The sequence below is a fragment of the Columba livia genome, chromosome 4, assembly GCF_036013475.1.
Source record: "Columba livia isolate bColLiv1 breed racing homer chromosome 4, bColLiv1.pat.W.v2, whole genome shotgun sequence".
NCBI classification, from domain to species: domain Eukaryota; kingdom Metazoa; phylum Chordata; class Aves; order Columbiformes; family Columbidae; genus Columba; species Columba livia.
Genome location: NC_088605.1, coordinates 48,335,951 through 48,355,445, shown reverse-complemented (window position 1 = coordinate 48,355,445; position 19,495 = coordinate 48,335,951). Strand labels below are relative to the sequence as shown.

Genomic DNA, 19,495 nt, shown 5'->3' with positions numbered 1-19,495 from the left:
TTTCCTAGCAGAAAAAGAGGGCAGAAATGTTACATGCAGTCTGCCTTCCAGTTTTCAGTGCTCCTTGCCACAAAACTGACCAAGTAATTCCTAAAAAATGATCCCCTCCAGTTCAAACCACATATCTTAACTTTGTTTCTCCAGAGAGAGCAATAGCTTGTGGGTACCTAACTTTGTCTGCTCATAAGAAAACACAACACTGCTCAGTTAATTTTTTTTTAGTGTCCTGACAGAAAGGGCTAAGTGGGGTGGGGGGCAAATGAAAAAAGACAGAAAAAAAAAAAAAAAAAAGGAGGAAAAACATGGTCTCTCTGACTTATATATACCCAAGCCTAACTGTGCAGCTGATACACCAGTTAGGAATCCATTAACATCTCTCACCTAATTTATTCTCATTGCACAATAAAATAACACAGCAAAAAAACCAGTAAGCCAACCTTGAAGCAGAAGTCTGAATATCTGTCAAATAACTTACCCATATGAGCACTGCTTTGCCTTCGAGACTTAAAGACCTTTTTTTCACTGTTAGAAGAGACTGGATCTGATTGTGGTGCTCCTTTGGAGTCATGTACTCGGACATCCAAAACAGGTATTTTCTGTTTACTAAGTGCTTCACCCTGTACTTTTTTATTCTTGCTGTTCTTACTCTCTGTCTTCTTTTCAGAGGGCTGAGATTTCAGAACAGGAGTTGCAGAGCCATCTTTTTTTGATTTGGTGCTCTTCCGGGGTATTGAAAATGAGGAAGTAAGAGATGCATCATCTGATACAATTAAAAATTCACATTCACTTTCTACTTCTATAGCTTGATCTTTGACAGGAGCCAGTAATGGCTGTGATACTGAGGCTGAATACCTAAAGGAGAGGCAAAGTACTCAAATCACTTAAAAAACAAACAAAAAAAAAGACAAAACTTTCAACCTTGCAAATCTAGTGGTGACTCTAGAAGACACTACAGGACATTCCTCAGAAGAATTCAAGTACATCATTCATTGCCCTTTCTCTTCAAAACAACGACAAGACCTGCTTCTTCTTGCTTTGGTCTCACATTCATATCTCATTATTTCTCAAACACTGGGTAGTCAATTTCCTATCTAACCAGTCAGATCCAGATTAGCTCAGATCTGCTTGATCACTGCTAACTTCAGAATCACATCAGGTTTTCCTGAATCCTCGAACCTACCTATCATAACATTTCAGTCTCAATCCGAAATACTATTCAACAGCTACATACTATTTTACTGGCAGACAAAAGTAACAGCAGTGTTAAATCTTAACAGCACGAAACTTCAAGCAATTATTCAAAACCTTTCTGAAGTTGCATTTTTCAGAAACCATGGTCTATCACAAAACATTCTCCCAGACCATGTGTCTAGATACAAGGACATTGCTCCAGTACTCAGGCCTAAGTTATTCTACTAGCAAATTCTGTACCTTTCTCCAAGCGTTCCTGGTGCTAGAGCTGCTAAGGCCATCAAAGCAAAAGACTTCTCTTTCTGTACAGAAGACATAGCAGTACGTTCTGTTCCTTGCAGGAGATCAACCTGCTCATCTCTTGCAGTTTCAAGGTCTTCCAAATTTTCACCTTCCAAGCAGCCCTTCACTGCAGCAGTACTCTGGCCATCCAAATGTAACCTGTGTATGAGAAAGAACATTCACATATGACACTATAAATCCTGAGTGCACAGAAAAGTGTTGTGTGGATGGACAGATGCTCACATTTTCTCCTGTTGACAGCACCTCACTTGTTACAAACAAGCCTTCCATTTGGCAATTGGTTAGAACACAGGTTAGCAGTGCTACTGCTCAGCATAGTAAGTAGCAAGTATCTAAATCAATAAAGCCACATGGGCCACCTTATGACTCTTGATCAAAGTGCAGGCTGCACAAGACAAACCTCTATTTTTAGGAGACTGTGCTTCAGGAATTGTGAGGTTTCCCAAACCCTAGGTGCACGCTCTTCCTAGTCTCACTACATCATGTGTCAATGGGACCAGTGTCAGTCTTCTCAGTGACCTGTCCTGGAGATTCAGTCCTCCAGGAAAGCAGAACAGAGGCTGAGACCACTGGCCACTATTGCAGCTGGGCTTCCAGTTTTTCAAAGAGTAGATAATGACCACAACTGAAGTTGTTCTGCTTTGGATAAAACATTTGTATCTTCAGAGTGAGAGGAACAGTGACTGCTCATCTCTGCTTTAGCAAATTTGTTAACTTGTAAGGTCAACACTGTCAACAGAATTCACTGAAAAAGTCCAGACTGTGTGAGAAGCTGATGATTTGGGGCACTTCCCTGGAAAAAAGGAGTTTGGATCTATTCTGATATGCACTTGGGTGCTGCATTTTTGGAAATTAACCCTTATCAGCGGAATACTTCACGAAGAATAATGCTGTCTTTTCTAGAATGCAGATCCAGGAATTGTCTAAAAAGCTTGGAACTATTTTTCAGGCGTTCACAATCCAAACTCGAATGACTGAAACCACTGTGTTAATGTACCCGAAAATGGGACAAAGGGGGGAACTGGACCACGATGATCAGCTCTACTTACATATGTACAGGAGAACTCTCCACTTCCTCCAAAAGAATAGGTGATCCAACAGGTGCATGATCATCCTCAAGGTCTGAAAACACAGCACAAATTGTGTGTATCTTGTCAGATATTTCTTTCTCATGTGGACACATGAGACTGTGGTGGGTTTTTTTGGTTTGTTTGTTTGTTTTTAGAACTGGCTATGCAATCCTGTATTGCAGGCTGCAGGAGCAATTCATGTAACCATTTGCCATATATATTGAATAGGTTTAATTTGTCTACTCAAAAGCTTGCAAAATCCCAATAAATAGTTACCCCAAGAACCTTTATGATAGTGCTACCAACCTCTGCTGTTGACTGTAGGCAAGGACTCTTCAGAATTACAGGCTCTTTTCACAGAGCTACTTAACCCTGCATTTGGCTGTCAGAGTTGTCAAAGAATAACGACAGAAAGAAAAATATTTTATAAAGCAACAGTATTTTGACAGGAACAAAAATTTTTACAGAACACAATATAATTTCCTTCCCTTAATTCCTAGACATTTAAAGCACAGTTTTATTATAACTAGACACTTCAATTTTCTATCATGTAAGTCTTTCTATAACTAACTGTAAATTTCAATCAACAGGTACACTGTACATTGTAAAAATCAATTTGCAGTTTTACAAAGACATCCTGCTAGTCTACAAGCAAGCTATTTACTCTTTTCCATTGAATGAATAAATTATTTAATTCACCTTTATTAAGTCAGGCTGGGGTTTTGCAAGAATTACTTCAAGATTATACAGTATTCTAACATCAGACTAAAGTAAACAAACACAGACTAAAGTAAACACAGACTAAAGTAAACAAACAAATACAGGATGCCTGTTCTCAGCACTGTCTTTAATAAGATAACCTCTTTTTACAAAAAAAAAGAAAAAATGAACCAAAACATTCAAACTAAATATACAAACTAGACTATTTGCATCATTCTCTCAGACAACATATTAACAAGTCCTTCAACTTGTTTCCACTCTTCAGTAAAGTTACAGAGATAATATTATATTTTACCTGTTTATCAGGAATTGAGAAGCTGCTTTTATAAAATAATTATTTTTCAATTGCCCCAAGGGAGTCGAAGACAGCCATACTCGCCCCTACTTACACAGCAGCATGCTTCAACCCAATACCATGTAACTATACTGGACAAAAAGCTGATAAAGCTTTCATTAGCAAAAAGCCAAGAAAAGAAGCTATTAAATAGACCTTGTTATGGAATACTTACTATTAGGTCACAACAAAAGAAGAAAACTATCACCAACAACTACTACAGATGGCTAAATTATAGCCTAGTACATGTGACATATGGAGCTTATTCATTCCACACTCACAGAGAACTAAATTCTAGACAACTAAACTTGTACTCAAGTGAAACTGTACCCAACACTAAGTTGTGACATTGCCTTAACTAACTTACACTCATGCTTGGTGTTGAAGTAGTCTTCTCATCTTGGACAACAGAAGGTAAGCAAACGTTTGGACTGGGAGATCCTATAGTGAGATCACTGTCAGCATCTATAAAGAAAAATCTCTAAATAAGGGATTCTTGCAATTGTCCACATTTCATTTATGTTAACAAGTCGCTAAGGCTCATTAAGGTCATGACTACTCAGGAAAAATATTACCTCTATCAGAGAGCTAAAATACAGTTTAAAAGGCTGGGAAAGGGGTGCATTTAAAGAGTGCAAGAAGGACTTTTATCCATTTTATTTCCATTTATTTACCACTGGATATAATAAAAGAAATAAATGGGGTGGTTGTGTCCTATTGTTGCGGCGGGGGGGGGGGCGGTTTGTGGGTTTGGGTTTTTTTTTTTGTTGGGTTTTTTTTTGGTTGGTTGGTTGGTTGTTTTTGTTTTGGTTTATATGTGGTTTTGAGGTTTGCAAATTAAGCAAAACACCAAATAAAAGCTTACTTTTAAAACAATCCTCTATGAATTTCATCACATCTTGACCTGGCCGTACGTTAATCTCATTTCTATAAAGAAAACAAAAAAAAAAATTTTCAGTCAAAAAATACTAAATGTTCCCATCTCTGCAATATAATAGCATTGAAGTTCTTAATACCTGCAAATTTAGATTATTTCCACTAGTCCCAGCTTTAATCTATTTTACTTACCACTTCCATGCACAGATATCTGCAAAGAAATTCATCTAAATCTGGATTCCAGAAGAGAAAGCCCCACCATTGCAGAACATGATGAGAATGAAGAAATATCTCTACATAAGAGAAAGCATACAACTACTGCAACAGCCCAACAGAGCTTTGGGATGAACAGAGATTTTTGCTTGAAGTAATACATTAGGAAAAAAAAAAAAAAAAAAATCAGTCTTCAAGTAATGTTTCCTGCACAATGATCCAGCCTCAGCAGATCCAGAAATTAAATGTGTAGGATGCACATCTACCCTTTTGTACAAGGGCTGCTTCTTTTTCTACCACTTATCCAGTTACTCTCTACTTCTCCAAAGGTTCAGCAGCAAAACTGGCTTGAGGTATCAAACCTGTGATTAAGCAAACAGCTCAGCTGCTTGGATTACTATTTCATACCTCCCCAGGACAAACGAGAATGGACCATGTTGATCAAAACCAAAATAACAGAAAAACAAAGTAAGAAGAGAAAAATCCACATAACATTTCTCTCTCAATGATTATTATATAAATGCCTTTAAAAACAGGTAACTTGGTAAGCTCATGAAATGCATGTCTAAAAATGGACTCCGGTAACAAAAAGTTCACTGACACATCTTTGAAGAAAGCTGCAGCACTGCAAATACTCAAACTCATCCATAACATCTACCAGCAAGGGCTGAAGAACTCAAGCTAGAACTCTGCCCAAGCTTCATTTCTCTACCTCCCAAAGGGCAAAATGTTTGCACAGACCACCGCTTCCAAGCTCAGACAGCACACGCAAGGCTAGCTTAGGTACAGCTACATGACATTCTGCTGCCTCAGCATAGGAATATGAAAGAAACCCTTGATGCTTTGTCCCCCAGAACAATTTGCTTCACCCACAGTTAAGAAATACAAAAAAACTGGGAAACATCATATGATCAGTTTAATAGGATACACCCAATAGTTTTGACATTAAGCTCTCAGAGGAAAATCAACACAAGTTTTCCAGACAACCTTATCTAAGAATAAAAATTTAAATGCAAATTACCCTTTTCCACAGCAGAATCTTGGTCTGTAGTCAGCTTTAAGATAATTCTGTGAAGAAATAAGAATCAGTTTTCACTAAACATATTGACACTTCACAGCAAAACAAATAAGTAACCAATCTCCTGTTTGTCATGTAAGCAAGTCTCAAACATTCTGGATTCATCTGAAACTAGTGTGAGTTACCACACCCCTGTTTTTCTTAGAACCCACCAGTTGCTATAACCCCTGTACCAGCTGCCAGAAATTCAACTTTCCTCAAGAACCATCAACTACCTGTTGCATTTAAAGTCAGAGACACTTATAAAATCACGGAGAATTTAAGGAATTAGTTCGCAATGCTGTGATGATGACAGAAATACTCTTTTAAGTAAGGAATTGGAATGAACTACCACAAAACAAGCCAGGACATAACCTTACAACACATCTATAGCTCTTGGAGAACTGCTCACATGAAGATTCTTAGGCCATGTTTCTCACAGGCAGGATGACGTTGGCAGGCAGTGAGAGCACATCAGCTGCTTCACAGTACAAATGGAGTCTCGAGTAACTCCCAGCACTCGGTCATATATTCGAACTGGGAGTGTAACTTAAGTCATTCAAATACCAGACACTACTCCAGTCAGCCAGTACTCCAACTAGAGTGATAGTAAGTCAAATGACAGTATAATAATTACCAGCATTACTCTCTGTATCAACAAATGAAATAAAGCTTACTCAGCTGGGAAGAGGCAAAGATGTAGAGGATAAACACAAGAAAGAAGACTAAGTCAAGAAAAATCAGAGAGCTAAGTAGACTGTACTTTTTCACCAAGAAAAATTCTAAATGTTTAACTAAAAAAAAATAATGACCTCTTCTTCAATTGTGTAAACTGGAATAGAGTGTACGCGCAGCATGGAGATCATCTATACCTAACAACAGAATTCAGCACACTCTTCCTAAGTTTGCCACGCTAACCTTTCTTTGCACTTTTTTGTGACTCTCACTGGATATTACTTCCAGTAATAAAACTAACCTAAACCACACAAGGATTTATTCCACTGCAAATTCCTCTGCTGGAGGGTAGGATGGCCATACAGAGGGATCTGGACCAGCTGGATCATTGGACTGAGGCCACTTTCTGAGGTTTAACAAGGCCAAATGCCAGGTCCTGCACTTGGCTCATAACAACCCCAGGCAGTGGTAAAGAAAGAGTGGCTGGAAAACTGGCTGGCAGAAAGGGATGTGGGGGTGTTGATTAAGAGCTGATTGAACGTGAGACAGCAGTGTGCCCAGGTAGCAAAAAAGGCCAACACCATCCTGGCTTGTATCAGGAATAGTGTGGTCAGCAGGACTAGAGAAGTAATCGTGCCACTGCACACAGCAATGCTGAGGCCCCAACTTGAATACTGTGTTCAGTTTTGGGCCCATCATCATAAGAAAGACATTGAAGTACTAGAAAGAGTGCAGACGAGGGTGACAGAGCTGGTGAAGGGGCAGGAACACAAGTGTGATGGGGAGTGGCTGAGGGACCTGGTGGGTTTAGCCTGGAGAAAAGGAGGCTGAGGAGAGACCTTATCACTGTCTACAACTACCTGAAAGGAGGCTGTAGCATCGAGGGTGTTGGTCTCTTCTCCCAAGTAAGAAGTGATAGGACACGAGGCAATGGCCTCAAGTTGCACCGAGGAGGTTTAGATTGGATATTAGGAAGAAATTCTTCATGGAAAGGGTTGTCAGTTATTGGAATAGGCTGCCCAGGGGAGTGGTGGAATCACCATCCCTGGAGGTGTTTAAAAGGCATTTAGACGAGGTTCTTAGGGACATGGTTTAGTGCTAGAGTTAGGTAATGGTCGGACTCAATAGTCCTTGAGGGTCTGATCCTACTGAAATGATTTAATGAAATTTTCAACATCAGCTTAAAAAGGCAGGAAAAAACTCTAGGTTGTACAGGAAAAAAACTGACAAAAAGTCATCACTTCAGAAAGAGTACAGAACTGTTCTTCACAGCAAACCAAACACTTCAGCCTTCAACTTCTTCCCCTTGTAGCACAGTACAGTCTAGTCAACTGGCAAGCAATCTTCCATAGAAAAAAATTAAATATTCCTGTAATTGAGCTAGACGAGCTTTTAACAGTCTCTTTATTGCTGTGCTCATATACGGCTACACATTGAGAGCTTCTAAACTTTCCACATATCTCTGCCAAAGGACGGCAGCAATGAGATGAGGACGCCTCTCGTGTGTCTAAACAAGAGGCAGCGGTTCTTTACATGCTTGCTCGTGCAAGGAAGATCTCCAGAGACAACCGACAGACGCAGCTGCGTCTGACAAATCAGACAAACATCAGAGCAGAAAGTAGTCGTGCCAGCAACCGGGGCCACGAGGGAGGGCAGAGCACTAACACTAGCCCCGTCCTGCCCAGGGGAAAGCGGGGAGGGCCCTCAGAGCCCCGCCGGCAGGCCTGAAGGCGCGCCGGGCCCGCCCCTCAGGAGCGCCAGCAAAACAGACAGGGCCGCGCCCCGGCTGTAATGGCAGAGAAGGGCCCCTGCCCCCGAAACACGCACACATACATGCACACATACATACATACATACATACATACACACACACACACACACACACACACACACACACACACACACACACACACAGAGGAGCACACTCCCCCCCTCCTGCCGCCGCTTTCCCCGCGCTCGCGCTCTCTCACCAAGTCCTTCCCCAGCCGGTGCCGCCGCGATGAGGACGAAGACATCCCGGACCCCGGGACCGAGACACGCCGCCGCGATGAGGACGAAGACATCCCGGACCCCGGGACCGAGACACGCCGCCGCGATGAGGACGAAGACATCCCGGACCCCAGGACCGAGACACGCCGCCGCCAGTCCCTCCCGCCGTTTTCGAACCGCTGTCGTCTTTCCGGTGAGCGCGCGCACCGGCGGATAGACTGCGCCGGCCACGCCTCCTTTCCCCCCCCATTGGTCGGTGGCCGCCGCGCGCCAATGGAGGAGGTCTCTTTGCGCACGCGCCCTACCGGACGTTGTTGTCGCGCCAGGGCAGGCTGCCTCCCCGCCCCTTCCCGTTCTCAAAGCCGCTTTTCTGCCCTGCGCGGGGTAGGGGCGGTGCAGTTGTTGCTGGATGGCAAATGGTGGAGTAGTCGCTCGTGTTTCTAAACGCTGCCAAACATTTACAGTCACCACAGCGGCTTGCAGGTTTTGCTTTAAAACGTTCCTGGAGAACTCAACAAGGAGCTCAAGTGACTGACTGAGAACAGAACCTCACAGTCTCCACATTACTTTCCATCATCAGAAAAAGATAGCCCAAAACCAGAATTTAAAAGGATGCTTTTTACTGCACACTGGTGCCAAGCATCCAGACACCAGGTCTGGTCATCCCATCTTCTTTCTAAGCACCAAGGGGAAGGCCAAAATCATGGTTCTGTGAAACAGAGGGGAATTTCACCTCTCATTTCACCAATGCCAATATTTTACTTCAGAACTGTCATCTTCCTGACATTTTCTTTAGAGGCTTTAGCTCTTTCACAATGAGAAGTCTTCCCACATCCACACTGCAAAGCTGATTAATCCTTGCCAGTTATAAACAACCATAGGCAGATTTATTTCCAATGTTACTTTGGCCATCCGGTAATTCCTTGAGCCAATTGCTACAAAATGTTCAACTCTGAGTCTCACGGTTAATGTCCATTCCCAATGAAAAATACTACAAATACTATTTCAGAGGTAGCTGAGAACAGTCCCCCCCTGGCAGCAGCCTATGAAAGAGCCACCGTAGTAAGCAATAAAACCCAGTTTTTCTGCCATGACCTCCAGATGACATCCATCACAGTCAGGAGGCAACCTCATGGTTTGAATGTCTCCCTGGAGCACGCTCTCACACACCTTACTAGAAAAGATCCTTTTAATCCCTTCAGTCTGGTTTCCCCCGTGATAACACACTGAGCAAAGAGTCGGCAGCATATGCTGACCTCAAATCGAATATGAGACTTTCCACTTCCAGGTGCTGCTCTTTCCCCCCTCTCACTGGGGCAAGTTCTTTGATGCTGATATGGGGCAGATGGAGAACAATGATACTGGGAGGCGAAACAAAACAAAACAAAAAACAGGAGCAGAAGACATCCAGATATCCTGCTGGGATATCCGAAGGATGCTGAGAGGCATTAGCAAACAGCCAGAGGCAACTCCTCAGCCAACTCCCAGAGAATATCCCAGGAGAGGCAGAGCAGCGCTGTTGCAGAATAAGTTTAATCAAACTAACTTTTAAATTGTGTTCTATTATTTTAGCTGTATTCTTTGGTTTTAATAATCTATTTTAGCATGAGTGGCCAGGCTCACTGGAATTCCAGGCCGCATATCATGAACCTATTATGACCTGGTTGCCTGGTGACGGGGGCCTTAAAGACCACTAACAGGAGATAAAGAGGAAACACTGTCAGTAGAGGCTGCACACCATCAGGATTAGAATAGTAAGGAAGCTGACTGGAGGATGGAGAAATAAAATCCAATAGGAAACAAAGAAGCCCCCAGACCCAGAATTACCTCTGGACCAAAAGGCGCGTGGACAGTGCGTGAAGGACACATGAAGAGTGGGCACACAGATTGTGAAGGTTTAAAAGCTCAAGGTTGTTTTTGTCCCTCTGTTGAGGGTTTAGATTGCAGGGTGACAATAAAACCCTGGCAGATGTATTGTTGACCTCCTCTCCCCTCCACTTCCCCCTTTTGCCCCTCTCTCTCCCCCCTTCCCACTCAGGACAGGTGATCGGGAGTGAAAGAAGGACAGAGAGAAGAGAGTTGGAAAAATTAAAGATGTTTTACTAATGCTACTAATAAGAATAGAGAAAACAATACAAAATATACAAAACCAATCTTGAAAGTCTCAGCAACTGCAGAGCCGGCAACCAAAGTCCTGGATTGGACTCTGCAGCCAACCGGAGCTGGATTCAGTCTCTCACTAGGCCTCAGTTTGCAGGGACGACTAGCAAGCTCCTCTCCTAATATCGGCCATAAGCAGAAGGGACCAGTCCTTCTGGTTTCATTTACCCTCCTCATTTTCCTCTTTACCCTTCTGCTCCTCTTCTGCCTTCTTTTCCTGTTCCTCCTTCCATTTCCTTTTCCTCCTTCTGTTGATCCCTTTTTTTCAGTGTATTTGCAATGGTTCCTCAAGTTTTTACTCCTTTTATTCTTCTTCATTTTGTCTTCTCCTCTTTATCCTCTTCCTCTCATTCTCCTCCTCCTGTTCTTACTCTACTGAGAGGGCGACGAATCATGGACTCCACACAATCCAATATGAATTCAAGTGAAGCCGTTTATTACTTGTTATAACTCTCCTTAAATATCTTTTTGACCTGTCCACGTGCTGTTCATGCATCAGAAGGCTACTTGTAATTGGTCAATAGCTGCTGTTCACGCACCGCAAACTAATAGGTGATTGGATTATACAATTCTTACATAAGCTCTAATATTATACAAAATGTATCTATATTATAGCTGACTTGCTGATTCTTTTCTTCACTAGACAGTCTTTCTTTTGTTTTACCCAAGGTTGTATAAAGTCACGTAAGACACGTAGGCTGCTCGACTCTTGCTCTCTTGCTGAATACATAGGCCTCAGAGGCCTGTTCAGTTCAATTCCATACAATGTCCATTAACTTCAAGAATATCACTCAAATGTCCCACACTCTACCTCAGTCTGTTCTTCCTGTTCCTCTTGTCCCTCCTTCTCTTCTTCCTCCTACTCCTTATTTTTCTTTTACTGTTCTTCCTATACCTCCTCTTCTTTTGTTCTTTCTTTAACACCTTCTCCTCTTGGCCTTCTCCTCTTCTTCCTCCATTTTCCCTTCCTCTGGTTCCTCCTTTTTCTCCTCTTGTTCTTCCTTCTTCACCTCCTATTTCTCCTCTTCTTCCTTTTCCTTGTCATCCTTTTCCTTATCCTTCTCATCCTCTTTTCCTTCCAATCTTCTTCTTCATGTTAATTTTCTTGTTCCTCCCATTCTGCTTCCTGTTCATTCTCCTACTATTCCTCCTGCTGGTCATCTTCCTCTTCTTCCTTCTCCTTTTCATATTCTTCTTCCTGTTGTTACTCCTCCTGTGCCCTTTTTTTCTTATGAATCATGTTCTTCTTTGGGTAACAGCCCAAAAGATAGAAGCAGCATGTCCCTCTTGTGAAAACAGGCAACAATTGTTGGTTGTATTCAGTTGATCCTTATTTGCTTCCTGTTTAGGAAAATGGTAATCGTTTGTGTATCTTCAGGACCTTGATAATGCTACTGTGTGGGCACCATGCATGTGAAAGGCAGGTTTTGTGCAAGCTTGTGACTGTCCTTTCTCACAGAATCATAGAATGTCCTGAGTTGGAAGGGAATCCACAAGCATAATCTTTTGTCCCTACATATGACAACCCTAAAATTCACAGCATGTGTCTGAAGGCGTTGTCCAATCTTGAACACTGTCAGGCTTGGGGCTGTGCCTGCCTCCCCTGGGGAGCCTGTTGCAGTGCTCTACCACCCTCTGGGTAAAGAACCTTTTCCTAATGTCCAACAGCAGCCTCCCCTGGCACATCTTCCTGACATTCTCTTGGGTTCTATCATTGATCACCAAAGAGAAGAGATCAGTGCCAGCCCCTCCTCCTCCTCTTGTGAGGAAGCTGTAGACCACAATGAGGTCTCCCCTCAGTCTCCTCCAGGCTGAACAAACCAAGTTACTTTAGCTACTCCTCATACAGCTTCCCCTCCAAATCCTTCACCAACTTTGTAGACCTCTTCTGGACACCCTCTGGCAGTTTAATATCCTGTTTATCATGTGGCACCTAGAACTGCACACAGTGCTCCAGGTGAGGCCGCACAAGTGCAGAGCAGAGCAGGACAATCACCTCCCTTGCCCAGCTGGCAATGCTGTGCTTGATGCACCTCAGGACACGGTTGGGCCCCTTGGCTGCCAGGGCACACTGTTGCCTCATGTTAACTTGCCGTCGAACAGAACCCTGAGATCCCTCTCTGCAGAGATGCTTTCCAGCCTCTCGTCCCCGAGTCTCTATGTACAATCAGGGTTGCCACATCCCTGGCACTTGCCCTTGTTGAACTTCATGTAGTTGGTGATTGCCCGGTTCTCCAATTTGTCTAGATCCCTCTGCAGTGCCTCTCTGACCTGGAGAGTGTCAACAGCTCCTCCTAATTTTGTGTCATCCTCAAACTTAGTATTCCCTCAAGTACTGCATCGAAATCATTTATGAAGACATTAGAGAGTGCTGACCCTAAGATGGATCCCTGTGGAACCCCAGTGGTGACTGGTCACCAGCTCAACATAGCCCCATTTACTAGAACACTTTGACCCCAGCTCGTCAGCCAATTGCTCCCCCACTGTATTGGGATATCTGGACATCTTGTCCAGGAGGATACTGTGAAAGACTGTATTGAATGCTTTACAGAAATCCAAAAAGATCACATCAAGAGGATTCCCTTGCTCCACTAAGTGGGTAACCTTGTCGTAGAAAGAAATTAGGTTGGTCAAGCAAGACTTTCTCCTTAGGAGCCTCTGCTGGCTGGGACCAATAACTGTTACTCAGGTGTTTTTCAATAACTCCCAGAATAATCTTCTCCATGATTTTGCCAGTCACAGAAGTGATACTGACAGGCCTTTAGCTGCTAGGGTCATCCCTGTTGCCCTTCTTGTAGATTGGGATGTTTGCCAGCTTCCCATCAACTAGGACCTCTCCAAATTCTCAGGAACATTGAAAAACCATGGAGAGTGGTCTCACTATGACATCAGACAGCTCTTTAAGTATCCTTGGATTAATGCCATCAGACCTCATCAACTTGTAGGGACCTAGCTGGACCAGCAAATCCCACACAAGTTCTGGATTGATTGGGAGTTTATCCTTCTCACAGCCATAGTTCTCTAGTCCAGGGCTATGGGGGGCCCAGACCCCATCTTTGGTATCGAAGACCGAAGTCAAGAAAGCATTAAACCTCTTGGCTTTGTCTATGTCCCTGTTTATGAAAGTGACCATGCTCATCAATAGTAGACCAATGTTATTTCTGGCTTGTCTTTTTCCATTGCCGTGTTTTAAAAAACCCTTGTTATTGTCCCTCGCAGTACTGGCCAGCTTCAAGTCTAAGCGAGCTTTGACCACAGGAGGTTCCTCCCTACAGTGGCGAGCAGCATCTCTGTAGTCTTCCCATGGTACCTGCCCTTGCTTTCACTGACCATATACTTGCTCTTTTCACTGTAGTTCAAGAAGAAAAAAGCCTGTTTTACTTTTGACATTTTGGAATTGCCTGGTCTTGTACTTTTTGGAGGTGGTACTTAAAAAGCGACCAACACTGATGGACCCCAGAACCTTCAAAACTCCTTCCCAGGGGACCTTACTAAGTTGTTCTCTGAGCAACCTAAAGTCCGCTTTCCGCATATGCAGAATTGAGGTCTTGCTGGCAGTTTTCTTCCTGTTAGCATAGATTTTAAACCTGACAGCTTCATGGTCACTGTGGCCAAGGCAGCCATCAGTCACCACTTCACCCATGAGACCCTTGCTGTTAGTGAGGAACAGATCTAGGAATGTACCTTTCCTGGTCAGTTCCCTTAGTACTTATACCAAGAAGTTATTGTCCAGATGCTTTAGGAATCTTCTGCACCTGTTGGTGCCAGCTGTGTGATATTATCAGTTGACATCTGGCAAGCTGAATTCCCCCATAAAAGCAAGGGCCCATGACTTAGAGGCTTTGCTTAGTTCCTTAAAGAATAACTCATCAGTGTTGTCATGCTGGCTGGGAGGACTGTAGTAGACACCCATGACGACATACACTTTATTTGTCTGTCTCTTAATCCTTATTCAGAGGCTCTCAACCTGACCATCACCAACTGCCAGCTCCATGCATTCCAGGCCCTCTGCTACATACAGTGCCACCCCTCTGCCTCTGCTGCCCTGCATATCCCTTCTGAATACCCTGTAACCATCCCTCATGGCACACCAGTCACAGGACTCATCCCACCAGGTTTCACTGATGCCAATTATATCATTTCCCTGAGACCAGGACAAGGCTTCTAGTTCATCTTGCTTTTTCCTCATGCTGCATGCATGAGTGTAGAAACACTTCAAGTGTGGTTGGTTGTGCCCTTCACCTCTTGACGCAGTCTGAAGAATCTCACTAGCATGCAGCTCCTCAAGCTTTGGCGTGCCAACCCATTGCTCATCATTGACTAACCTGGTACTGCCCCCTTCCTCATTCTAATCTAGTTTAAAGCCTTATCAATCAGCCTTGCTAGCCCCTGAGTAAAAACCCTTTTCCCCTTCTGAGAGAGGTGCATCCCATTGGATGTCAGTAGACCTGGTGAAGAACAGACCAACTTTTGGATGAAAAACTCAGAGTTCCACCGGTGACACCAGTCTTGCAGCTGGGCCTGCCTGTTCCATTCTGTATTCTTGCCTGCTACTGAAAGGACTGAGGAAAATACTACCTGAGCACCTGATCCATTAAACAACTGCCCCAAGGATTTGAAATCCCTGTTGATTGCCTTTGAACTTTTATTTGCTACATCTTCACTGTCAACATGAAGAGCCAATTGCGGGTAATCATCAGAGGACCTTACCAGCCCTGGGAGTTTTCTAGTCACATCTCTTACCCTGGCCCCAGGGAGGCAGCAGACTTCCTGTGGGGCTGGGCCAGGTCATCATTTTTGCCTCTCTGTTCCCTTCAGAAGGGAATCACCTATGACAGCTACCCTTCTTTTTGTCTTAACATAAGTGATTTTGATGGGTTTGATGTGTTTCATTTGGGGTGCAGATTGTATAGACAACCTGTCCATCCCAGAAGGGCCTTCATCTGCAACATGAGTTGTCTGCCCATCCAATTCCAGGGCCTTGTACCTGTTGTATATGGGTGTTTGGGAAGGTGAGGCAGGCTAAGGGTGTATTCGCCTGCTGCCCTGAGCAGTAACCTGTTTCTGTTTTCCCCCATCTCTTGGGTTTCCCCTTTCAGCCTGATGGTGAGACTGTAGGGAGTAATTTGTCTTTAGTGCCATGGTCAGCTTCTGCACCTGCCTCAGAGATGGTAGACTGTGAGTCCCCCAGTCAATCTCCTTCTCTGATTCGCTGTTACTCCTCAACCTGGACACCTCCTCCCAAAGCACTGTCACCAGGCTGAGCAGCTCCTTCAATTTGGCACATCTCCCACAGGTGAGCTCACTAACGCCATCACAAACAGAGCTGAAACTTGGGACAACCTGCAGGCTGGGACTTGGACAGTTGAAGGTGCCCTTGTAAGCTCAGTTTGGATGGCTACATTAGTTCTTGCAGCCAGAGGGGCCATGAGGGACACCGAAGGCAAAGCTCTTCACTGGGTGGATACCATGCCTCCTGCTGTTCTTAGCTCTTTGCTAGTGGGTTGTAGCCTGCATTTGAAGTGGTGAGGCCCTTCCTGTTCATTCTCCCTGCTCGCCCAGGGTTCTGTTGAGATTTGTGAGGTTTGTCAGGCTCTGATGGGCTTATTTGGGCTTTGTCAGGCTCTCTCGGGCTTTGTCGTGATCTGTCAGGCTCTGTTGGTATTTGTCAGGCTCTCTTGGCCCCTTTCAGGCTTTGTTGGGCCCTATTAAGTTTTGTCAGGCCCTTTCGGGCTTTGTTAGGCTCTGACAGGTCCTGGTGGGATCTGTCAGGTCCTGTCAGGCTCTGCCAGGCCTTAGGGCTCTGTCCAGATTTGTTGGGCCCTTTCTGACCCTGTCAGACTCTGTCAGGCTCTGTTGGGCTTTGTCGGGCTCTGTCAGGCTTTTTTGGGCTCTGTCAGTCCTTGACAACTTCTGTTGAGCCATTTCGGGCTTTGCCAGCTCCTGCCTAGCCCTGGCAGTGTTGGGCTTTAGGGCTCTGTCAGGCCCTGTCGGGCTCTGTCAAACTCTGCTGGGCTCTGTTGGGCCCTGTTGGGCTGTGTCATGCTTTGTTAAGTTCTTTGAGGATCTGCTGAGCTTGGCTGGGCTCTGTCAGGCTCTGTAGGGTGCTATCGGGCCCTTTCGGGCCTTCTAAGGCCCTGGTGGGATCTGTCAGACCCTGTCAAGTTCTGGCAAGCTTTAGGGCTCTATAAAGCCCTGTCGGGCATTGTTGGTTTTTATCGATCTCTTTCGAGCTCTTTCAGGCTTGGTGAGGCCCTGTCAAGCTCTGTTGGGCATTAGGACTCTGTCGGGGTTTGTGGGGCTCTGTTGGGCTCTGTCAGGTTCTGTCAGGTACTGTCACGTTTATTCAGACTCTGTCGGCCTCTATCATGCTCTGTCAAGCTCTGTCAGGTGCTGTCAGGCACTTCAGGCCCTGTCTAGCTCTTTCAAGATCTGTTGGGCTCTGTGGGGACCTGTTGGTCCCTGTTGGGCTTTGTCAGGCTTGTTAGGTTCTGTCGGGCTCTGTCAGACTTTATTGAGCTCTTTCAGGCTCTTTTGGGCTCTGTCAGGCCCTGTCAGACTTTGTTGGGCTCTGTCTGGCTTTGTTGGGCTCTGTTAGCCGCTGTCAATATCTGTTGGGCTCTGCCATCTCTTCTCAGGGTCTGTCAGGCTCTGTTGGGCATTGCAGTACTCTGTCAAGCTTTGTCAGGGCCTGTTCATGCTTTGTTGAGCCCTTTTGGGTTCTGTCAGGCCCTGTCAGGTTCTGTCATCCCATGTCAAACTCTGTCAGGTTCTGTCAGGCACTGTAGGGCTTTGCCAGGATTTGCCAGGCTCTGTTGGGCCTTGTCAGGTCCTGCCAGGATCTGCCGGGCTTTATCAGGCTCTTTCAGGCTCCGTCAGGCCCTGTCAGACTCTGTGACACTCAATCAGCCTCTGTCTTGCTCTCTCAGGCCCTGTTGGGCTTTGTCAGGCTCTGATGGGTCCAAGAAAGATCTGTCAGGCCCTGTTGGGTTCTATTGAGCGTTAGGGCTCTGGCAGGGTTTGTCAGGACCTCTGAAGCTCTGTCACACCCTGTGGGGCCCTGTCAGGCATTTTTGGGCTCTGTCAGGCTTTGTCAGGCTTTGTTGGAACCTTTCTGGTTCTGTCAGGCTTTTTCGAGTTCTGTCACGCTCTGTCGGGGTCTGTCAGGCTCTGTTAGACCTTGTTGGCCTCTGCCCATCTCTCTCTTTCTCTATCTGGCTTTGTTGGGCTCTGTCAGCCTCTGTCAACCTTTGTTGGGTCCTGTCATCCCTTGTTGGGCTCTGTCAGGTGTTCTTGGGCTCTATCAGCCTCTGTCAATCTCTTTCAGGCTCTGTCGGGTTCCATCAAGCTCTTTTGGGCTCTGTTGAGCCCTGTCAAGCTGTGTCACATTTCCTTGAGTGCTTTCGAGTTCTGTCAGGCTCTGTAGGGCTCTGTCAGGCTCTGTAGGGCTCTGTCAGTCTTTGTCATGCTGTGTTGGGCTCTGTTGGGCTCTGTCTGGACTTCTCAAGTATTATTGAGGTATGTGGGGTCCTGTCGGGCTCTGTCATGTTCTGTCAGACTTTGTCGAGTTCTTTCCGGCCCTGCTGGGCTCTGTGAGACCCTGCCAGGTTCTGCAGGGCTTTTTCAGGTCTGTCAGGCTCTGTTGAGTTTTGTCCAGATCTGTCAGTTTCTGTTGGGCTCTATGAGACCCTACTGGGCTCTACAGGGCTTTATCAGGCTCTGTCGGGCTCTATCAGGCTTTGTTGGGCACTGTCTGGCTCTGTCAGACCTTGTCGGGCTCTGTTGGGCCTTGTCATGCTCTGTCAAATTCTATCAAGCTCTGTCAGGCCCTGTCAGGATTTGTAAGGCTCTGCCAGGTTTTGGCAGGATCTGTAAGGCCCTATCCTGCTCTGCCAGACCCGGTTGGGCTCTGTCACACTCTGTCAGGCTCTCTCTGTCTTTGTTGGGCTTTGTCAGGCTTGTCAGGTTCTGTTGGGCTTTGTTGGGCTCTGTGGAGCCCTGTCGTGTTCTATCGTGCTCTGTCAGGTTCTGTCAGACTTTGTCGTGTTCTTTTGGGCCCTGTCGGGGTCTGTGAGACCCTGCTAGGTTCTGCACGATTTTGTCAGGTTCTATTGGGCTCTTTTAGACCCTGTCAGGCTCTGTCAGGCTTTGTCCAGCTCTGTCAGTTTCTGTCGGGCTCTGTGAGAGCCTGCCGGGCTCTACAGGGCTTTCTCAGGCTCTGTCTAGCTTTTTTGGGCTCTGTTGGGCGCTGCCAGGCTCTGTCAACCTCTGTTGGGCCCTGTCTGGCTCTCTCTGCCCTTGTTGGGCTCTGTTGGACACAGCTGGGCCTCGTAATGCTCTGTCAAGTTCTGTCAGGACCTGTCAGGATTTGTGAGGCTTTGCCAGGTCCTGTCAGGATCTGTAAGGCCCTGGCAGGCTCTGTCAGACCCTGTTGGGCTGTGTCACACTCTGCCGGGCTCTCTTGGGCTCTGTCGGGCATTGTCGGTCTCTGTCAGCCTCTGTCAATCTCTTTCGGGCCTTGTCTGGCTCCATTTATCTCTGTCAGGCACCGTCTGGCCCTATCAGGCTTTGTCTGTCTCTGAGTAGCCCTGGCAGGATCTGTAAAGTCCTGTCAGGCTCTGTCAGGCCCTGTCCAGCTCTGTCACATTCTGTCAGGATCTGCCAGGCTCTCTTGGTCTCTTTCAGGCTTTCTCAGGCTCTGTTCACCTCTGTCAATCTCTTTCAGGCCTTTTTGGCCTCTTTCAAGCTTTGTCAAGTTCTTTCAGGCCCTGTTGGTCTTTGTCAGGCTTTGCCAGGTCCTGGTGGATCAGTCAGGCCCTGTAAGGCTTTCTCAGGCTTTGTCAACCTCTGTTGGGCCCCATCGGGCTCTGTCAGCCCTTGTCAGGCTCTGTTGGATTCTGCCGGCAT

At 45.5% G+C, this 19,495-nt stretch overlaps 1 protein-coding gene across 13 annotated transcripts in view; it reads right to left on the bottom strand.

Moving 5' to 3' along the window:
* Positions 1–19,495, bottom strand: part of CENPC (centromere protein C) — a 96,207-nt gene that overhangs the window by 65,111 nt on the left and 11,601 nt on the right. For 8 of the 13 annotated variants that reach the window (XR_010472308.1, XR_010472306.1, XR_010472307.1 and 5 more), the window contains exons 1-8: positions 8,410–8,650; positions 5,729–5,775; positions 4,484–4,545; positions 3,986–4,083; positions 2,871–2,946; positions 2,544–2,616; positions 1,432–1,632; positions 476–852 (exon numbers count right to left, since the gene is read on the bottom strand). Coding sequence is in view for 10 of the 13 variants with exons in the window: in XM_065061567.1 (XP_064917639.1) it covers positions 476–852; positions 1,432–1,632; positions 2,544–2,616; positions 2,871–2,946; positions 3,986–4,083; positions 4,484–4,545; positions 5,729–5,775; positions 8,410–8,550 (1,075 nt within the window). In the remaining 3 variants the exon portion in view is untranslated. Of the gene's footprint in view, positions 1–475; positions 853–1,431; positions 1,633–2,543; positions 2,617–2,870; positions 2,947–3,985; positions 4,084–4,483; positions 4,546–5,728; positions 5,776–8,409; positions 8,653–19,495 lie in introns of those variants that run through there. The other 5 variants (XM_065061564.1, XM_065061572.1, XM_065061565.1 and 2 more) reach the window with 4 other exon arrangements.